Genomic DNA, 22,358 nt, shown 5'->3' with positions numbered 1-22,358 from the left:
GGAATGCAAACTGGTGCAGCCACTCTGGAAAACAAAGTTAAAAATAGAACCACCCTATGACCCAGCAATTGCACTATTAGGTATTTATCCAAAGGATAAATTTTTTTAAAATTTTTTATTGTTATGTTAATCATCATATATTACATCATTAGTTTTTGATGTAGTGTTCCATGATTCATTGTTTGTGCATAACACCCAGTGTTCCATGCAGAATGTGCCCTCTTTAACACCCATCACCAGGTTAACCCATCCCCCTACCCTCCTCCCCTCTAGAACCCTCAGTTTGTTTTTCAGAGTCCATTGTCTCTCATGGTTCATCTCCCCCTCTGACTTACTCCCCTTCATTCTTCCCCTCCTGCTATCTTCTTCTTTTTCTTTCTTCTTAACATATGTTGCATTATTTATTTCAGAAGTACAGATCTGTGATTCAACAGTCTTGCACAATTCACAGCACTCACCATAGCCCATACCCTACCCAATGTCTATCACCCAGCCACCCCATCCCTCCCACCCCCCACCACTCCAGCAACACTCAGTTTGTTTCCTGAGATTAAGAATTCCTCATATCAGTGAGGTCATATGATACATGTCTTTCTCTGATTGACTTATTTCACTCAGCATAACACCCTCCAGTTCCATCCACGTCATTGCAAATGGCAAGATCTCATTCCTTTTGATGGCTGCATAATATTCCATTGTGTATATATACCACTTCTTCTTTATCCATTCATCTGTCGATGGACATCTTGGCTCTTTCCACAGTTTGGCTATTGTGGACATTGCTGCTATAAACATTGGGGTGCACGTACCCCTTCGGATCCCTACATTTGTATCTTTGGGGTAAATACCCAGTAGTGCAGTTGCTGGATCGTAGGGTAGCTCTATTTTCAACTGTTTGAGGAACCTCCATACTGTTTTCCAGAGTGGCTGCACCAGCTTGCATTCCCACCAACAGTGTAGGAGGGTTCCCCTTTCTCCACATCCCCGCCAACATCTGTCGTTTCCTGACTTGTTCATTTTAGCCATTCTGACTGGTGTAAGGTGGTATCTCATTGAGGTTTTGATTTGGATTTCCCTGATGCCGAGCGATGTGGAGCACTTTTTCATGTGTCTGTTGGCCATTTGGATGTCTTCTTTGGAAAAATGTCTGTTCATGTCTTCTGCCCATTTCTTGATTGGATTATTTGTTCTTTGGGTGTTGAGTTTGATAAGTTCTTTATAGATTTTGGATACTAGCCCTTTATCGGATATGTCATTTGCAAATATTTTCTCCCATTCTGTCAGTTGTCTTTTGGTTTTGTGGACTGTTTCTTTTGCTGGGCAAAAGCTTTTTATCTTGATGAAATCCCAATAGTTCATTTTTGCCCTTGCTTCCCTTGCCTTTGGCGATGTTTCTAGGAAGAAGTTGCTGTGGCTGAGGTCGAAGAGGTTGCTACCTGTGTTCTCCTTTAGGATTTTGATAGACTCCTGTCTCACGTTTAGGTCTTTCAACCATTTGGAGTCTATTTTTGTGTGTGGTGTAAGGAAATGGTCCAGTTTCATTCTTCTGCATGTGGCTGTCCAATTTTCCCAACACCATTTGTTGAAGAGACTGTCTTTTTGCCATTGGACATTCTTTCCTGCTTTGTCAAAGATAAGTTGACCATAGAGTTGAGGGTCCATTTCTGGGCTCTCGATTCTGTTCCATTGATCTATCTGTCTGTTTTTGTGCCAGTACCATACTGTCTTGATGATGACAGCTTTGTAATAGAGCTGGAAGTCCGGAATTGTGATGCCGCCAGCTTTGCTTTTCTTTTTCAACATTCCTCTGGCTATTTGGGGTCTCTTCTGGTTCCATACAAATTTTAGGATTATTTGTTCCATTTCTTTGAAAAAAGTGGATGGTATTTTGATGGGGACCAAAATACTGATTCCAAGGGGCACATGCACCCCAATGTTTATAGCAGTAATGTCCACAATAGCCAAATTATGGAGAGAGCCCAAATGTCCATCAACTGATGAATGGTTAAATAAGAGTTGGTACACACACACACACACACACACACACACACACACACACACAGTGGAATATTACTCAGCCGTCAAAAAGAATGAAATCTTGCCATTTGCAACAACATGGACAGAACTAGTCCATGTGCTAATGTGTCAGTCAGAGAAAGACAAATTCCATATGATTTCACTCCTATGTGGAATTTAAGAAACAAAACAGATGAACATAGGGGAAGGGAAGGAAAATAAAATAAGATAAAAACAGAGAGGGAGGCAAACCATAAGAGACTCTTAACAATAGAGAACAAACTGAGGGTTGCTGGAGGGGAGGGGGGGCGGGGGGATGGGTTAAACGGGTGATGGGCATTAAGGAGGACACTTGCTGGGATGAACTCCGGGTATTGTATGTAAGTGATGAATCACTGAATTCTACTCCTGAAACCAACACTACACTATATGTTAACTAACTTCAATTTAAATAAAAACTTGGAAGAAAAAAACCTGAAAGTTCCACATCCAAGAAATCTGTTAGTCCTGGGCAACCTGGATTAGTTTTTCCCCATATTCATGGACCTTTCTGGGTCCCTGGACAACATTTTAAGAACCTCTGTTTAAGGCCATCCTTATACAGAAGAATTAGCAGTTCGGTGTTATTACCTCACCATCACATAGGATTTGAGTTTCATTACATTGTAATTTGTTAGAAACTCCCCTACCCCCACGCCAATTGCTGGCTCAGCTTTCCTGTACAGTTCAGTCTACCTCCTCCTCCTCACCCTGGATACCTCAAACAAGATGTCATTGAAAATGCTTTGTAATGGGGGCGCCTGGGTGGCTCAGTCAGTTAAGCGGCTGCCTTCGGCTCAGGTCGTGATCCCAGGGTCCTGGGATCGAGCCCCACATCGGGCTCCCTGCTCAGCGGGGAGCCTGCTTCTCCCCTGCCTGCCGTTCCCCCTGCTTGTGCTTGCTCTCTGTCTCTCTCTCTCGTTCTGTGTCAAATAAATTAATAAAAAATATTTAAAAAAAAGAAAATGCTTTGTAATGAAAGAGCGTCCTCAGAATGTGAGAGTGTACCATTTTCTTTTTGATGATTATTTTTTCAGGTCAAGTTAATATGGTGCAGGTGACCATCCCAAACAGTGTTGTGAATGTGACTGTTGGATCCAGTGCTACACTTGTCTGCACCTACACCAGCACTGTGGCCTCCCGGGACAAGCTCTCAATCCAGTGGTCATTCTTCCACAAGAAGGACTTACCGCCAGCTTCCGTAAGGACTTTTTTCCTCAACTATTCCCCGGTGGTAGTTCTGACATAAACTGTTGGGGTCAGTGTGTGAAGGAGTGGTAAACCAGTGACAACAGTGGCAGAATCTCAGGTACAAAGAGTTTGAAGATAGTTGTTTAGGGAAGACCATCATGTATGTGATGTGGCCTTTGTCCTCTCTTCATAATCAGTTATAGCCTGTTATCTCAAATCTGAGTAGGTCAGCATCCAGTGTATCGTGTTTTCTAGAGTAGACAGGAATGGTCCTTCTCCTAGGTGAAATAAGCAGTAGTTCTGAAAGGGCTCCTCCTCCCCCCAAATAATCTCCCCATTATTTCCAGAAGACCCCAGTTCAAATACACGTCCTACTTGATCTGCAGATCTCTGTCAAATGTAGTATCTGGGATCTGCCCATCAGGTGAGCTAGCTCATTGTGCTAGATGAATCCTGATGGAATGAGACTCCCAGATGGGTGGAGAAGGGCTAAGGTAGTGATGAACCCTGAGTAATCAAGGACAACAAGAAGCTAGAGGGTGGAGGACAGGGCAGATAGGCTGGGGTTAAGGGTCAGAGGTTGCTAGAAGGAAGTGGGTGAAAGTCAAAGGAGAATGTTCTACCTGTAAGCTTGTCTATTTTCAGGTTTTCTTCATCTGGCCCAAGGACAAAAATTATATACTCAAAATTGTGTGTGTGTGTGTGTGTGTGTGTGTGTGTGTGTGTGAGAGAGAGAGAGAGAGAGAGAGAGAGAGAGAGAGAGAGAGAGAATGCATGCAGAATTCTGCATGAGTGTGCAACATGTCTGCCAACACATATCCCTTAAGGGAAAAGGCCTATAGCTTTCATCAGATTTTCAAAAAGATATATGATCCAAAACAAGGAGTTCAGAGAAGAAACAAATCAGTATGGTTTGGAATAGTTGGATGTAGTTGAATTGGGGTTTTAATTAGTAGAAAAATGGAGAGCGAGCTGAATGGACTAGAGGAGGTTGAAGGACAGGGGTAGAGAAGGAGGCTGCTAGCTTGGAGGAGCCACACCTTGGCCAGTGTGGCTTCAGCCATCTCTGGGCCTTCGGAGGTGCTAGATCCTTCTTTCCCAGAGGTCCTGAACACTTTTGTAGCAGGAAACACCATTCAAGAGGTGATTTCATTAATGCCACCCTCTAGTCAGTGTTCGACATTTTTGCTTAGCACTGGTTTCCTCAGACATGTGTCTGAATCACTCTGTGCCTCTCTTCAAAACATGGTGGAATGCTAATGCTCTTCTATATATCTCATGGGGAATCAGCTGACATGCTGCATGTGAAAAGGCTTGGGAAAAATACAAAGGCCTGTAAGTTTTCTCCCTTGTAAACCTTTATCATCATAAGCAGCAGCAGCAGCAACAACAACAGTGATTTTACCTCCTTTTGTCACCCAGATGCCCTGACCCAAGACCTCACATATTGCAATCAACTGAGAAATCATCCCTTTGCAGGTTGCTCTCTTGTATTTTGGATGGCAATAATCACATGAAGTTTCTTCCTTTTTAAAATTCAGTTTCCTGAATAGTCTTTTCAGTGCATTCTTTATCTGTAGGCTTGAAGTCCTTCCCATTTAGCCAGTAGGGGCTGAAATTAGAGAAGCCTTGCCAATATATTTTGAATGATTTTTATGTGTGGTACTCAAATCCAGATGTCCTCGACTGCCTGGAAGTGAGGCCAGGCCAACCTGAGGTCAAAAATACAAATTGTTCTTTACGCCTCCTCTGCCACTGGAATTTACAAGGCCATCTCTTGGTTGAACCAAGTAGTTCTGAGTTGGGAGATGCAGGGCAGAAGGATCTTGTGACCAGCAATGAGTTTTTTCTAGACCTGGAGATGCACAGAAGGTGTAGGTGATCGAACGGGGTGTGGCTTGACCTCGGGACATCTGTTAGAGGCACTTTGGAAAGAAACTTTATTAACAAGTATGTATTTACTGAGTAGCTTTTTTACTTGGCATTTGCCTCATTCTTCAAAATCTCAGGTACAGGCGAGGCAAGTAATTTAAGGTATCTAAGCTTTTGAGATGTCCAAATCAAAGGAGCTCCTCTGCACTGAGCCGCTGATTCAGTGAGAACATGCTTCTTGATCTTAAAATATTTTAGATATTTCTCTGATGCATGAGACCTTGGTTATGCCTGTGCCTTAGCTGCATAGGAGACAGGGTGGGTGGTGGGTGGTCTAGCTCTTGGCTTAGAGACAGTGAAAACCACCTCCAAAAAGCCAAGCTTTCTCTTCTTCCTCTTTTTCCGTCTTGTTTCAGCTTGCCCCAGCAAGGTCCCCATTTCAACCATTGTTAGGTCTCTACCTCCAAAGAACTGGAGGCTCTCACCTTTTTCCCCATACCCAGCAGGCATGGGCTTCTCTCTCCGCTTTTCCAGATGAGTAGTTTTGGAGCACCAGTGGAAACTTCCTGATGGTTATTGGTTCTACTCCTTGCTCTGCTACTTAGTTGCTGGCTGGATGACCTTAGACAAGCCAGTTGACCTTTCAGAGGGTCAGTTTTCCCATCTGTGTAGTGGGGCTACTTACCTACTTCATAGGTTTACTGTGAAGATTAAATGAGATGATGCTTGTAAAGCACTGGGAAGTCTTCCACATAGTAGCCATTCAATGAATGTGAGCTATTATTAGTAGTATCATTACTTACAAAATGGTGATTTTGTAAAATCCCTAGCCCATCCACACTCCCTGCATCATGGGCGCTTGGGGATCCAGCCCAACAAAGACATTTAGTATAGCTCAACAGCTGGGACAGAGCTCTTGGGGGAGTCCTGGCCCAGGATTAGTTTCCTGTTTCACCGCCTGCCAGGTTTCCGTGGCTGAAGGGAGGGGTTAGCCTTCTTTGCCTGCTCCTCTCCCTGAACAGAGAGTCCACTCAACAAAGAAGTTGTAGACATCTTCAGTTGAGATGGTATTTTTCAAAATGGGATTTGGCCTCTATTTCGAATTTGTTTCTTCTTTGAGTACTTCCATGCATTCAGAATTCTGTAGAGCACGTTGTATGCTAATCTAGGGATGGCTGGTGAACATTTTGGGGATGATAAAAAGAGACTGCTGTGCTATGAGACAATTCTCTGATTTATGGCAGTAAGATGTTGCCAGACTGATCACTGAGTGATTCAATTCAACTCCTGGGTTGATGTGACAGTATATCGTGTAGCATTCAGCTCTCAGACCCACCCATTTCTGCTCAAACACAGCACAGCCCGTGCCTCAATACTGAGGGTATGGAGGAAAAGGCAGTCAGTCAGTGTCTAAATATGGCGCATGCAAGAGACGCTCGGGGAAGATGTAGCTGGACCTCTCAGGTAAGAACACCAGTTGGTGTACTACTGGACCCCTTCATTGTTTGCAATATCTAGGGCCATGGCACCAGCCTTTAGGAGTGGGGTTGGATGGTCCAAGTGTGGTAACAATCCAAATCAGCACAGGCTCCTGGCAAAACTGGGACGGTCTTGAGTTTGCCTTCTCACGCCCATGTCTGGACTTCTTTTCAGCCTCCTCCAAAAGGCTCAGGGACTTATTGCTGCCTCGAGCAGGGCAGGGGCCCGGTCTTGCCATAGGCTCGTACTCTTCTCCCACCCCAAAAATCATTGTGTTAAAGGAGCAGTTGACTCCAAGGCATAGTGTTTCTCCATACCCAGGGGAGGGTGTTATCACTTACTGACTCTCCCCTCCAAGGGGTTCCTTTGGTGAATGGGGACTGCAGAAGTAGCCCATAAGTCTTCTGACCAGGAGGGCCAGGACGTTTATTAGCACGGTCCTCCTCTTAGAGAAGCCCTCCTCTCAGAAGACAGGGACAGTTTCAGATGATCAGTCCCTCAGCAGGGACTTTCAGCTGAAGACTCTAGGCCCTGGAACAGGCAGGTTAGCATGGAAGTTTTGGGTAGTTTGATGCCCCTCTGATCACACCGATTTTCTCCTCTTCCACCCAGCCAGTAACTGGTAAAACTAAGGAGACCTCACCTGCCCATGAACAGAACTGGCACTGATTCTACTTAGCATGGGTCTCGCAGACAATACTTACTCTTCTAGAACATCCGTAGTGGATGAAACCTGTTGCCATTTTCATCTTCCCCAGCATACATTTAATGTGGACAACTCTCTTCTAGAACCTAGTGTCTTCGTATTCTCTGGCTGTTCAAATTCTCCCCACCTGGACTGTCCTCTTCAGATAGCATTATATCAAATGCTTTCCGAATGTTGGCAGGGTGGGGGTGTACCATCTCCTCACATGCATTTGAAAATGAAGGGGATGTTGGTATAATGGTTATAAATGAGAGTCACTGCTGGCAGTTAGTAGGTGGTGGCTAGAGATGCTAGATGTCTTGCAACATGCAGGCTAAACCCACAGGAGAAAGAACGGTCTGCCGAAAATATCAGTGTCACTCCCATGGAGGAACTGTCCACTTTCTTCCCTTCCCACCACCCCCTCCCATCAAAGTTTATCTATTCTGTATCCCATGGCCTCAGGTGTATCTTCTTGCTAAACCTGATCAATCAATCTAATGCTGAGGTGCTAGGGACTGGTGATGCTAATTTATTTTGTTCTCTTCCAAAGAAAATCCTTTAAGTGTAGACTTGTTCCATGCCTTCACCCCAAAGAAGCAGTTCAAATGGTGGGGACCTCGGGCAAATGGCAGGCTAGGAAGGGAGTGGTTTGAAGGCAGGGATGTCTATCTTTTGGTGTTCTTTCCCTTCCATGTGCAATCTCAGCTCCCCACCCCCACCCCAAGAACCGTCCAGAAAAAGTGCGGGGCTTGAGACCGTTGCCACTCCCCCCTCCTCACCTCCCACAGCTAGCCCCTTTATGAGTAGTGCAGGAAAACGAGAAGCTGAAGGGAAAGAATGGGTGCTTTGCTGTGGGTTTCCACACCCTCCACATTTCCAAAAGGGGGGAACCCACAAAAGCAGCTCTGGAGGCTAAATGCATTTATTAATTCCAACTCAGACTCAAACAGAAAGCAGACTGAATTCTTTCAACCCTTCTTGTTTATATTCCAGCCTCTGGTTAGAGAACTGTGTCACAAAGCTGAGGGGGGAAAAAAATCTTTTTGGACAAATCTGGCTCCCAGCTGCATGGCCTCATGTGAATAGGAACTTGGCACCATAGGAGGGGAGAGGCTGTTGTCGCAGCTGGCAAACATTGAAGGCATCAGGTGGCAGGCCCACTCGGCATGGGCAGCGCCATGCCAATGAATAGTAGCAATCGGCAGGAAAAGGGTTGGGAAAGATTACCTAGGGTTCCCCCCCACCCCCACCCCCCCGCCAAGCAGGACTAGGAGTGCTATTTTCGTGTATTCGGGGAGAATCAGGAGGTCTGGATTCCAGGTCTGGTTATAAATTGTGTGACCTTGGACAAATCACTTCCTCTATTGGGGCCTCAGTGTCCTTTTCTGTTACTGAAGAGGATGAATCGGAGGTTGCAAACTGGCGGCCTCTGGGCCTGAATAGACCAGTGGATTCATGTTGGTTGACCAGCCCAGTATTTTGTTTGTTTGTTTCTACAGTTTGGAAGCCTTGTTTGTATTGGCTCTCCAGTTCGCCATGGTCCCCGCTGTCCTCTGTGATCTTACCACCATCCACCAGCCCCTCTCAGCTATTTCCCATATTTCTAATATCCATCTGGCTCCTGAAGAGTCGTCAACCATAGAAACCATGAATGAAGTGATCTCAAAGGGGGTCTTGTAACTAATGTGTCATTATGACTCTACATATCAGCCTCTATCATCACGGAGGAGCAGAGGGTACCTGGGGCGGGGGAGGGGGAGTAGGGCAGCCACGAAGGGCAGGTGGGCAGCAAATTAACAAGTACCACTTAAGGGAACACTTGGATGGATTTTTCTTTAGGCAGATTTGCCACCCTGTCCCCCCACCCCAAAGGATGTGTTGGCCCATGGAACATCCATGGCTTTTCCTGGACCTCATTTGCTTTGATCTCTCAATTGACAATATACGTTCTTTGAAAAGGTACAAGTCCCACAGGATCATGGGCTGAGTCTTGGCCATTGTTCAGCTTTGATTTTTCAAAGAGTTATTCTTTTGTGGAAAATGGCACCACGTTTCAGTACTTCCTGTGTGATTAGATAAGCAGTTTCAGGAAAACATTTCTGTTTTTTTTTCTTTACAAGGACAGTGTGACAGCTTGGACTTCCCCTAACAGAAAGTCCCTCCATCTGTGTGTCTGGCCACTGGCTAGCCCTGGGGACTTTCCTTCTCAGGCCTAGGCCTTTCCCTTTTAGGTGTCCATTGTTATCCCTCTTTAGCTCCATTCCTATCCCTGACACCCTTCAGTATTATTTGTGAGAGGGCAAGATATATGGGGGGACGGTGTGAGGAGTGAGGGTAGAAGGGGTGGGAAGGGTCCTTTTTAGAGGGAAGTTACAAGTCCAGGGCCTCATAACTTATCTGCTCATTTCACCTGAATTCATGACCAAAGGTGAGACTTTTACAGTGGCTTCTTTGCATGTTCTAGTCCTGGCCTAAAACACACACTCTCTTGGCTCCCTGCTCTGGGCAGAAACAAGGTCTTTTCTCCCAGACCCTCTGACACTCACTGTGGGCCACAGGCAGGACTGATGTATCTCATTGTGATGTCGCCAAGCCTCAGCATAAAACAGGCTGACTTACCCCCCAGTCTTCCTGGGAGCAGGGGAAGCAGCCAGATGTCTACATTGTAAAAGGGCTTCCTGGATGGCCTGCAGGCTGTGTTCCAGGTAAGAGTTCACAGGGCCTCAGATTGTTGATTAGCAAGTAAATAAGCCCCACGCTGGCTAGTGAAATGGAAAGCCCGATAGCTTGGGTGTCAACTCAGAGGAAGGCAATAGACCTATGACCAGCTGAACCTCCTCCTGGACCCCTTGAATACCTTCAGTTAACATTGGCTTTCCGGTTTATAAGTCCAACAAGACCCCTTTGGGGCAAACGTTGGTGATTTCAGTAGGTGTGAATGGACAAATTGAATTATAAATGGCTCATTTGGGGCAGGAAAGAAAGCTAGTTGATGTTAGACAACCAGAGGAGAGGGACAAGTTTTTTTCTCCTTAAATATGGTCTTTGAATTTTCCCTCAGAATCTACCTTTCTGCTTTCGCTTAAAACTATATTGGCTTTTGATTTGAAGGAGAATATATCTGAATTTATCTTGATCGTTATCTTTTGGTTTGCTGATTGCCTTTCCTCTCTCATTATCCTATTAAGGTAAAGAGCACTGAACAAGGAGTTAGAACCAGGTTCTAGACCTTTCCTCACTTAACTTTGTGTGTGTGTGTGTCTTTTTTTTTTTTTTTTTAACCTCTCTGGGCTTCAGCTTCCTCTAGAAAGTAAGGAGAGTGAATTAAATGAATAAGGCCCTTTTAGTAGATTTTATGAAAACCTTAATTAGTTCCACTGGACTAGGGCGATACCAGTTTATTAAAAAATAAACCATCACTTGAATAACACACATTTATATGAAACTAACAAAGTGTGTAGGATGTGTGTGTATGATGAAGAAACCTCAGGGATCACCTAATCCAGTGATTTCCAAGCTTCAGTCCTTTATGTCTCATCTTTATGATTTTTGTCATAATTGTGTGTCACCAGCAGTATTATTTAATGTCATTTTCTATAGTGACTTGGTTTTTTAAAATTTTTTAAATATCTACCTTAGTGTCACCCTAAGCAATAATACCCATGAAGTCACAGATGTGATATGCAAGATATGTGTCTTTCTAGTAAGTTTTCATTTATGTACCACCTAAAATCAGCTTATGTGCCTATACCTGGGGAATACATCTCAATTTGGAGGACATTGCTCTGGCTCCTCGTTCAGATGTGGAAACGAAAGGTTGGAGAGTTTAAATCACATTGTTTCTCACCACAAAGCAGGTTGCCATGGAGGCATGACCGGAGGCCCCACCTTCCCTATATCACAGTCAGAGGCAGAGCTGTGGCTAAAACCCAGGTCATCTGACTCCTAGACCAGGCCTCTTTCCACCTCACCATGCTGCTCCCACGGTTGCCATTATGATCTAACTATTCATGATCTTTACTAGAGATGGGACTAGAACCCAGATCTTCCTTGAGTGTGGTGAATCATAGTAATAATAAATGAAGCCTGTGACTTTGGATGAGTCATTTAATCTTTCTGGATTTGAGGGCCCTTATTTGCCCAAATGAAAGAATAATTCCAGTTCTGCCCCCTGCCACATGGGGAGAAAGGGAGGAGCCGCCACTGACGAAGCATTTCCTAGGCCACTATGAGGGGATGGGACCAAATGATTACTCAGGGGCCTCTCTGCTCTGAAATGTGACTCTTCTAACAAACAGGATAAACCCGAGTTTGCTTATCCAGAGGAGTAGGTGTGTATGAAAGGAGTACGAATATTCTAACTCTTAGGGAAACTGAATGGTCCCGTAGTCCCACTGAGTAAAAAAAAAAAAAAAGTTTATAAAGTGGGGTTAAAAGTGATGGTTTTGGCTTTCCCATCAGGCATTTGTGTTTTATACAGTGAGTTTCCTCCAGGTAGACTCCTCAGGTGAGCATCTTGATCTAACCTAAGCTTAGCAGTTGAACCCTGTCAGCTCCAGCTATTTATCATCTCTAAGATCAGCCCACGTCCCTGCTCTGATGACATCACAGAAGGGCTGCGCGCTCACATGAGGAGGTGGTTGTGCCCAGCTGTGAGAAAGCTAAAACACCCCACTGAATTGAGACCCCCCCCCCTTTGCCATGGGATCTGTTCTGTGCGGGAGGGGTGGGTGGGAATGTTGCCTCTTGCCAACAAAGGTAATGTCAGATGGAGGGTGCTTCCGGGTAGCTTATCTTAGCTCTGGACACTCTCCAGTTCTCATTCCTGACATTTTTCTGTCCTAGATTTACTATTCTGAAGGTGGACAAGCCGTAGCCATCGGGCAATTTAAAGATCGAATTGTAGGGTCCAACGATCCAGATAACGCATCTATCACCATTTCGCATATGCAACCAGCAGATAGTGGTGTCTACGTCTGTGATGTTAACAACCCCCCTGACTTTGCCGGAAAGAATCAAGGCATCCTCCAAGTCAATGTGTTAGGTATGGGCATTTTTTTCTGTTTTTTTTTTTTTTTTTTCCTCTTCTTGGAACAACTTAGGACCTGCAATGAGCCAGGGCAGTGAGTTATGGTGCTAATTAAGTCCCAGGGGGTAAATATCCTCCCTGCTCCTTTTCTTGTCGGGGAAATAGAGACACACCACCAGCCCAACCCTTAGAGTAACACTGAGAAATCACTCACAAAACATGTTGAAACAATTGCCAAACCATAAGTGCTGCCAAAACGACAGCAGAAGATGACCCAATCTCCGGGGATTCGTGTCTCTGAAGGGTGGAATGAGGACAGATGGGACGACATACCATCCCCACTAAATGATCACTAGCAACTGGAGGGAGCCTCCGATTAGAGCCAGTCCCACCTAGGGCAGATAACTGTCTATTTATGATCTCTCCTAAGCCAGCCACAATTCCCACCATGAAATCCTTCTTTTGAGTAAAGGCAGGAGGGTCCCTTTTAAAAATATTAGCACTATCTGGAAAAAGGACCACAGGTTAAGCCAGAGTTGAGAATATGGGCACAGATAATCGTTATGTGACATTCGGCAAGTCATATCTGCTTTTCAAATGCACCTGGAGTGGTTCGTTTATACAGTATTTACTGAGTGCTTCCTATTTTGTGCCAGGAGCCATGAAGTTTACAATGATGGAGGCATGGTTTCTGCTGATGTCTAGCACTCCTTCCACTCTCTGAGAGGACAATGGGAGCTTTGCTCCTGTCTGGAGGCCTAGCAAGGTCTTATCTGCAGGCCTTCAGAAGTACTGAAGGGAGAGAGGAAAGAGTTGTCAACCCTCACCAATTAACCAGTTGAGCTGAGGGCTCTCCCATTTCTAAGTGATCCCAAATGGAGCCGATCTAGTCATTGTTCTTTTCAAGCTGTGTACATCCATCACAGGAAAGGAGGAACTAGATCAAACCAGTGACTTGAAAACTGACTGGCTTGGAAAAGCAGCAATTAGTAAAAGGTGCACACCTAGGAGAACCGTCCAGAGTTGTCTGAGCTTGCCTCCCAGGTGACGCCCCAACCTCATCTGGAAAGGAGGGAAAGGTAGTCAGGAGCTGAGTTTTAAGAGTGGGGTAGCTCAATCGTGCCTTTATTTTGCTGAGCCCCATGCTAGGTATTGGGGTACAGGGAGAAGACAAGAGAATTACACACAAACCCTTTCCTGGGAGAGTTGATGTTCCAATTTGGAAGACTGGTCATTTACCTGGGAACTAAACAATGAAGCACAGATGCTAGGAGTCCAAAGGCTTAGGTTCTAGTTCGTACTTTGCTACTCAGTGGCCTCGGGCCTGTCAGTCCACTTTTCTCTGGCCATTTTGAGATGGAGTTGTAATTCCTGCCCTGTCTTCACAGGTTTGTTATGAGGATCAAACGATAGACTGGAGATTCCACATTAAAAGCATTTGAAGGATTAGTCCTCTCATGGTTTCCTGCTGCTCCCTGGCTCTGGGTTGTCCAAGCCAAGCCTCTTTATCTCTGAGCTAAAGTTAGACAGGAAGGTTAATAATCTTACATTTAAAGCTCAGAGAATCCTAAGAAGTTGAGAGTCATTTCCTCTTCAAGTTGCTTTCCCATGAGTCTTTGGGTCCGTTGTTCCTTCAATGACTGTGTCATGACTTTTCCTCAAGCATCCAGGATCCAGGCAAGGTAAAAGGCAGAAGAATCTGTGGATTATCTTGTTTGGGAACTCTCAAGAATTCTATTTTTATTAGTTGGGGTAAGAACCAAGGTCTTGTACAGATACATGCTTTCTGGAAATCTTGAGACTGATAATTTTCTCAAATGAATCGCAGAGGCTGTTTGCAGTTCTCAAGTTCTATGGCCTATGAGTGTCTGTCCTGCTTGCCCTGACTGAGGGTTGGGGCATAGTGGGGGCAAGGGGGTAAGGGAGGCCAACTGTGGGGAGAGGTGTTGATATTTCCTTAGTGACCACGCTTCCTAGCAGTGCATTGCCCAGAGACATTCCATGATGCAGTGATGGACGTAGATCCCACTCCTTCATGCATAAATTCATTCAGCAAATCCTGAACACACATCTGGTTACTGTGCTACACAACGGAGATGGGAAGATGTAAAAGATAGGGTTTCAGCCCTCTAAAAGTTTCGAGAATAGGGGCTGAGGTGGCAGGGCACGACTTAGGTAAAGGAAACAGCTATGAGCAAAGGCCCAGGTGGTTTGGACGACCATTCATTTGAGAGGCTTCCATTAGGTATGACAGCCTTGGAAAATGCATCTCTGAAAAATACCCAGGTAGAAGTTTGAATAATTATTTTGTATGCATTTGGAATGAGCATCATATTCCTTCTGTGATTTGGCACCTAAAAAGAAAATGATGAATTTAGGGAAGGCTTGGGCAATGAAGCATGTTCATTTTCATTGATTTTTCTGCAGTGAGCCTCTCGCTCCCACCCCCATTCTGCTGAAAGCAATAATGCTAAATGGTAGATCGATGGCTTTGCCAGTAAAACATCCAAGTTCTACTGGGGTCGTTAGCTGGATGAAATGTCAATTCAATCCTGATTCAGTAGTTGTAGAAAATATATATAGGTTTGGGACGTGGTTCAAAGTGATTCGCTAAGTGTTTTGTTAATAAAAAATAAAGGGAGGAAACTGTGTTCAGGAAAAAAAAAAAAGCCTGTCTGGGGTTGATTCTGGGCTCTAGAAACACCACCATTTAATTTCTGTTCAAAATTCTGTAAAGGCCATCAAGTCATCATGGTTTTAAACAGGCCGTATCTAAATCTAGTGACGCTTGCAATGGACTTCCGGTTAAATAGCCTAGCTTAGGGGAAGCAAACCGAATGAGATGTCCCCATCCGAGAAAATCAATGGTAAGGCTAAGAGAATAAAGAGCTAAAGGGAAAAATACTTAATTTTTTAAAAGATTTTATTTATTTAGTTGTCAGAGACAACACAAGCAGGGGGAGCGGCCAGCAGAGGCAGAGGGAGAAGCAGACTCCCCGCAGAGCAGGGAGCCCGATGCAGGGCTCCATCCCAGGACCCTGGGATCATGACCTGAGCCGAAGGCAGACGCTTAACCGACTGAGCCGCCCAGGCATTCTGAAAAATACTTAATTTAAAACCACTTGTCTAAAAGATAGGGATGGTGCAGGGTTTCAGAGAGTTACAGCCATCTCTGTCTCCTCGCTCCTGTGTACAGCGGGTTAGAGTCTGAGACCGGAAGATTAACTTCAGTAGAAAACTATAAAATGTGGCAGTAGAAATTAGTCCTGCCGGTGGCCAAGAGCAATTCCATGTGCGAGGCACTGTAGACATCATTTTATTTATCTAAATTCAGTGTGTGTGGATTAGTCAGAAGCCAGACAGTCTCTTGTTCGGGCCTCTTGTTCACATTTATACAGATGAGTCAGCTGAGGTTTGGTTGGGTGAGGGTACTTGCCTAAACACACCCAGAGTAAAACTGCAGGCAGTGGTCTGGGTGGAGCCAGCGCTGTGCTCTTCACTGCTGCCTCCAAAGGGTTTTATACCTAAGTTAAGATAAGCAAGGTGAGGTGGTAAGTACTGAAATTCAGATTATTGTCTATACGGAACACGAGGCTTAGAACATGTTAGCTGTGAGCAGTAAGACGAATGAGGAGATCCAGATCTTCCGTTTCCCGCAGGACCCCTCCCACAGAGATGTTTCATAAACAGCTAAGACTCAGTATGTCCCCAAATGACGGTATCATTGCCCCTTTCTCCTCCTCCCTCCGTCCCAGAAAACCTGCCCCTCCCCTGTTTATCTTGGGATAAACCCAGCTGTCCAAATCAGAAACCTGGGAGCCATCACCGCCTGTGCCCTCTTCCTCATGCCCCCTATTCGTTTGGCCACCAAGTCCCATCGAATCTACTTCCTTGAGACCTTTTGATCCTGCCTCCTCCTCTCCCTTGGTTCAGGCACCCCCAGCGTGCGAGCCAACCGTCTAAAGCATTAAGGATGACCACCATCCTTCCCCTACTTAAGTTCCTTCCTTGGTCCTCCTTGCCATCTGTGTAAAATACATGAAATACAAAGCCCTCCAAGCTGTAGCTTCTGCAGCTCTCTGGCCTCATCTCCCACTTCAGACATTACTTGGGCACTTCCGGTGCCTAGTGCAGTGCCAGGCACACAGAAGGGGTGAAAGGTGAGTAAAGATTTCAGCACTGCGTAGCACACCCCCTCCAAAATGGGCTTCCCTGACCGGTGAAGGACGCGGGCCAATTCAGACCCTCCAATAATTTTGGGTCACCCACCCCCAGAGATACAAATGCCCAAACGTGATTCCTGAAGGAAAGGAAAGATACAGCATTGATAAAACAAAGGTTATAAAAAGAATAAATAACAACTTAATCTCAAAGTATCTAAAGGTTCTATTTTCCCCTAAAACCTGGGCTTCAAATGTATAAACTGTGTCCTTAGTCATTTAGTGTTTGCTTACATTTGGCTGTCTTAATAAAGGCATATTTTAAGACACAATGTGGAAATTCATGGTCATGAATCTGGGGAGGCAGGCAGACGGAAGAGGAAGAGATGCCGCTAGAATCTTAATGGCCTGGCGCCTGGCAGGTCCTTGAACCTGAAGTGCTCTACTCCCACCTGGCGGTACAATCGGAAAAACGGTCACAGGAAGTTCATAAAGCTTTCAAAAGCTGAGCGCCCAGCACGGCAGTCTACAAAATGACAGTAGGAAGTGGCTGCTGATTGTGACAGGTTTCAACTCCCCCTGCAGCATTTTTACTCTGTGTCATTGCCTTACAGTCAAACCTTCTAAGCCCTTTTGCAGCATCCAAGGAGTCCCAGAAACTGGCCATCCGATATCTCTTTCTTGCCTCTCTGTGCTTGGGACACCTTCCCCTGTGTACTACTGGTATAAACTCGAAGCTGGAGACATCATCCCAGTGAAAGAAAACTTCAGTAAGTCCAGCCCACTGCAGCCCCTGGCAAGGCCTGGTGTGTGTGGTTGGCTGACAGATGGCACGTGTGTGTGGCTGGTTGCTCGTCTTTAGAGCTCAGTCGTCTGGGAAGGGGAGGGGAAAAAGCAGATCTCCTAGCAAGATGACTGTGGTCTGGTCTTACTCCCAACCTCTAGTAGTCAAGCCTGTTTCTGGCTCACTTAGAGGTGGTGGATTTGGAGGGAAGAGGCATGCTCCCAGGTGGACTACCTCTGGAAGAGTCCCGAGGGGTCTAGTGGGACCCTGGACAGCTCAAGAAAGGGGAGGCCAATGTGAGGGAGTGGGTGGGCACGGAGTGATTCAGCTATGTTGGACATGATCTGTACCCACCATAAGAGATTTCAAAAGTCTATATCCTGTTTTTGACAGACCCAGCCACTGGGACTTTGGTTATTGGAAATCTGACCAGTTTTGAACAAGGTTATTACCAGTGCACGGCTAGCAACAACCTTGGCAACAGTTCCTGCGAAATTGATCTAACTTCTTCCCGTGAGTTGATCATCCAACTTTAACGCACTTTCTCCTTAAGTCAAGTATCCTGGGCCTGCCAACCAAGTGAATTAATTAGGATCCCTGCTTAGTCCTTCCTGCCTCTCTGGTGATTTTGGTGGTTTATTTATAGGTTGATATGCTGAATTATTACCATCCTAATATCTAAATGCTTACATGATACTTAATATGTGCCATACACTGCCCTAAAGCATTTACAAAATTCTTGTTTAACCCTCACACAATTTCTAAAAAGTAGATATTACTATTTAATAAATAAAACAGCAGCCCCATGGATAGTAACAGGCTGGATTTTCTTTGCGATGCTGTTGGTGAATCCGGGGGAAACCGGCGATCTATGTTGGACATGGAGCTCACAGACTTTCCAGTTCTTCTGCAATTTGTTAAGATCTGCCTCTAATAATAGTAATAATAACACTTGTACCTACAACCACAGTAGCTAATATTTGTGGAGCACAAATTATGTGCCAGGCACGTGGCCGGGTGCTGTGAGCATTATCTCACTCAATCTTCCAACCACCCCGTCTAGGAGGCACAATATATTGTTAGCCTCATTTTGCTGAAAAGGAAACTGAAACTCAAGGAGATAAGTGACTTTCCCAAGGTTATCCAGGTAGTGACTGGCAGGGCCAGGATGCCTTTTTATTTTTTCTAAAGATTTTATTTATTTGTCAGAGGGAGGGAGGGAGAGAGCACAAGCAGGGGGAGCGGCAGGTAGAGGGAGATGCAGGCTTCTCGCTGAGCTAGGAGCCCATTGTGGGGCTGAGCCCAAGGCAGATGCTTAACTGACTGAGCCACCCAGGCGCCCCTTGCCACATCTTTGAATGATCCCTTAATAACACTTAGGATCATGTCATCTATTCATTATTCCTAACTCACTTTGAATCTGTGGCTAATACATACCGTATCCAGGTGGCCAGTTCCCTTGGACCATTGCTCTCCTAGGAAGCTAAGCTTTCTTCCTTTCACTTGTCCCGAATCAAACATTTTCCAATTCCAGGCTTCTTCTTCATTCACCTAATTTCTGTTCAAAGGTGAAGAGATGTCTTTTGGGTCTTCGTCTGTGGGCTCATTCTCCCCCTAGTCCTTTGATCATTTCTGCTGTATCTCTCTGTATCTTCCCCAGGCCCATTTTGCGTTCCAGTAGTTATACTGTACCTGTAGAAACTCAGGAGTTGTATTTGAGCCTTGCTTCCGCCCAAATACTCTTTTTAAATGATGTTGGCACTTGGTTGTCTGCCTGCCTGCCTGCCTGCCTGCCTCCCTCCCTTCCCGCCTGCTTCCCTGTCTCCCTCCTTCAAACCTTAGTTTGACATCTACTATATGCCAGGAACTATCATAGATGATGCAGATACAGAGATTAATAAGATCTATGTCTTACACTCAAGGAACTCACAGTTTAGCTAGAGGGACAAACAGTAAAATGTGTTAAATGCTAGAATAGCCATCTGTACAGGGTCCCTAGGACCCTAAAGAAGAAACAATTAATTATGTTTATAAAGCCAGGGCCAGCTGTACTGACAAAGTGCTATTTGAGCTGGCTCTTGAAAGGACTTGCAAAGCCTGTTTCTTTATCTATAAAACAGGGATGGAGGTGAAAGGCAGCTAACGGATGATGATACTATACAGCAGCAGGCTTAGGAGGGCAACCAGTCCATGCTGGGTGAGGAGGATGGAGGGTTCCAGAAGGGATGTCTCCAAGGGAAAAAATCATAAGAAACCAATAGATTATCTGATGGTTTTAAATCTACTGAAAGGAGTTTTGACAGTTTTGGTGAAAATGTTGGGGGTTACTAGTTATACATTTAAAAAAATCCCCAAATGAGGCAATTATTAACCTCAACGAAAAATTTTAAATGTACAGGAACAATAATATGGGGGGGGCGCCTGGTGGCTCAGTCAGTTAAGCGTCTGACTCTTGATCTCGGCTCAGGTCTCAATCTCAGGGTTGTGAGTTCAAGCCCTGAGTTGGGCTCCCAGTGTGGAGACCATTTAAAAAAAAATTTTCTTAAAGAAAAACCAAGAATCATAGGATGTATTATGTTCTGCAGCTGTGAATGATATTTACATGGTCATAATCCTGTGGACTTTGATGTCACTACAGTTTGTGCTATAGAACCTATAAACTCAGAACGTGTGAGTGGGGTGGAGTAAGAAGACAATCTCCACCATTCCAGGGGAGGAAGTCATCAAAAAAATGACAAAAATTGGAAAGTTAAAAGAAGCACAATAGAAACATGGGGGCAAATACCAGATGATTAAAAAAAAAAGAGAGTTAAGAGTGGTCGCCTCTAGAGAATGGGACACAAAGATGGGGAGGAGCAGGGACGGGAACTGCTGCTTCTTTGCTAGAAGTCTAGTAGACTTTCCAAATCATGCACACGGATTCCTTTAACCATAAAAAGTTGAAAGAATGACCAGGCAACTCAACTAGCCTCTCATCTCAAAATATAAAATGTCCAGCCTTGCAGCCTTGTTTGAAGGGAGGCGGGTGGGGATGAGCCCACTGGAACTCAGGGAAGGTCTCCCAGGGACAGCACAAGGTCTGGTGCTCAGCTGGATCATCGCACATTCGCTGAGTTTTTCCAAAGACTGATCGAATAGACCAGATGCCTGTTTATGGAAATGGGCATATCCTTTTCCGGTGGCCAGAATGCCTGAGGTTCCTTGGTGAGCATGGCATCCGAGGGAGAGGTTTATAGGGACCTACTTCACCTAGGCTCCGCATAAGCCTGGTGAAATGTCCCTGCCTGTATCAGAAGTCCTTTCTCCGGTTACCAGATTGTAGCTCTGTGGTGTCTCTTTCATTGATCAAGCAGAGGCCCATTGAAGACTCACTTCCCTCAGCCCTGTTTTGAAAGTGAGCCCCGCGACCCCCTCCCCCAAGTTGGCATATGTCTTCTTTATGTGTATCAGTGTGAATGGGTGAGCTCCACAGTTGAGCCAGGGTGAGTCCAACTGGCAAGAGTTCTAGGGGTTTCCAGCCTATACAAGTCATTTCCCCCACCGTATGAGGGCTCCAGATATTCCACACTGGTCACAAATGCACACGTGTGGGGCAGACAGTATGTTCCACTTTACCAACCAGCTGCTTGTTTCTTCTAGATCCGGAAGTTGGAATCATCATTGGGGCGCTGGTGGGTACCCTGGTGGGTGCTGCCATTATCATCTCTGTTGTATGCTTTGCAAGGAGCAAGGCAAAGGCCAAGGCAAAGGGGAAGGAGAGGAAGAGAAATTCAAAAACCAGCACAGAACTTGAGTAAGATCTTACTTTGTTGTCTTTACTTGAACGCTGACATTTGTCGGGCGCAGCTCTATTCACCAGCTCTTCCTCAGCGCCCCCTTTAGACCAACATATCAGAGGTGTCTTTCTGCTCCCCTCACTGCTTCTAGAAACGACGGGTGGTGGCAGCTACCAGCTCCCGACCACCGTGTGCCAGACTCTGCTCTAAGCTCTAGGTCTCTCAACTCCTTTAACCAGCTTTGGGACCCTAGTTTTTCTGTCTCGGACTCTCATTCTCTGGTCGAGACCTAACCTCTCTGGTCGGGAGCGAAGACGAAGGCGTGGTGTGACAGTGAGTCAGAATCTCAGACATCACAGAGGTCCTGAACAGATTGGAACCTGTGGTCACTGAAGCTACAGAGCCTAGGGCTCCACGTGAAATGCTGAACCCTAACTCGTTCTTCCCTGGGCCTTCTTCCTGCAGACCAATGACAAAGATAAACCAGAGTACAGAGCTCGAGGCAATGCCGGCCGAACACGTTCTCCAACTAGAAGCGACTCTGCCACCTTCTGGCCGGGAGAATAACCCCGATACCATCCTGGGGCCAGATCACGAGCCTACCCCCGAGCCTGAGTCTGTCCGGGAGCCCGCCCCACAGCCTGCCCCGGTGCCTGAGCTCGAGATAGAGCTGGAGCTCGAGCCCGAGCCCAAGCCCGAGCCCGAGCCGGAGCCGGAGTCTGAGCCCGAGCCCGGGATTGTAATGGAGCCCTTGTGTGACAGGGAAAAGGGAGTGAATAAGCCATAGGCTGCTAGCCTAAGTACAGTGTTCATCAGTAAGAAACCCATTACTGGCATTTGGAGTTGCCCTAATCAATCTCCCACCACGCCCCTCTCTTCTGACCTGCCCTCTTCTAACAAGGTGCTCCTACCATGGATCCAAAATAAACAAGTCAAGATAAATGCAAGGGTTCCTGCGTTACTTACACTTTTACTAACATGCAAGCGTGACTAATGACAAAGCAAGTGATTTCTAATTCGGTTGAAAGCGTTTTGCAGCAATATCTCCATTGTACTTTGGAAAATCTTATTTCTCTATTTTCAGCTACTCTGTTACATTCCGCACGCATACATGACAAGGTGGCATTGATTGGATCCAGTGTTATTCCTAAGATCAGTTGGTCAGGGCTTCCCTAATTCATTTTCACATTGGCCACGAAGACAAGAATTTGCCAGCATTCTCTGAGATTGGGGGTAAAAAAATCCTCAAAAATTCCAGAGGAGAATATATAAAGGGTACATATTAAAATGGGTACCTATTTAAAATATTAAAATTAATATTATA

At 45.5% G+C, this 22,358-nt stretch overlaps 1 protein-coding gene across 3 annotated transcripts in view; it reads left to right on the top strand.

Annotated features, from left to right (window-relative positions):
• VSIG1 (V-set and immunoglobulin domain containing 1) overlaps window positions 1-21,976 on the top strand; it is a 44,282-nt gene extending 22,306 nt beyond the window's left edge. For 2 of the 3 annotated variants that reach the window (XM_073885783.1, XM_073885782.1), the window contains 7 exons: window positions 3,093-3,256; window positions 6,475-6,582; window positions 12,131-12,329; window positions 17,089-17,244; window positions 17,652-17,771; window positions 20,898-21,051; window positions 21,500-21,976. In XM_073885783.1, the coding sequence (XP_073741884.1) occupies window positions 3,104-3,256; window positions 6,475-6,582; window positions 12,131-12,329; window positions 17,089-17,244; window positions 17,652-17,771; window positions 20,898-21,051; window positions 21,500-21,821 (1,212 nt within the window). In that variant the 5' untranslated portion in view covers window positions 3,093-3,103 and the 3' untranslated portion in view covers window positions 21,822-21,976. The remainder of the gene's footprint in view (window positions 1-3,092; window positions 3,257-6,474; window positions 6,583-12,130; window positions 12,330-17,088; window positions 17,245-17,651; window positions 17,772-20,897; window positions 21,052-21,499) is intronic. The other variant, XM_025853714.2, reaches the window with a different exon arrangement.
• The last annotated feature ends 382 nt before the right edge of the window (window positions 21,977-22,358 follow it).

This window comes from Callorhinus ursinus, unplaced genomic scaffold (assembly GCF_003265705.2).
Source record: "Callorhinus ursinus isolate GAN/ISIS: 27379988/994484 unplaced genomic scaffold, GSC_fseal_2.0 scaffold65, whole genome shotgun sequence".
Classification (NCBI taxonomy): domain Eukaryota; kingdom Metazoa; phylum Chordata; class Mammalia; order Carnivora; family Otariidae; genus Callorhinus; species Callorhinus ursinus.
Note: the sequence above shows the minus strand (reverse complement) of the source record. Positions and strands in the feature narration are given on the sequence as shown.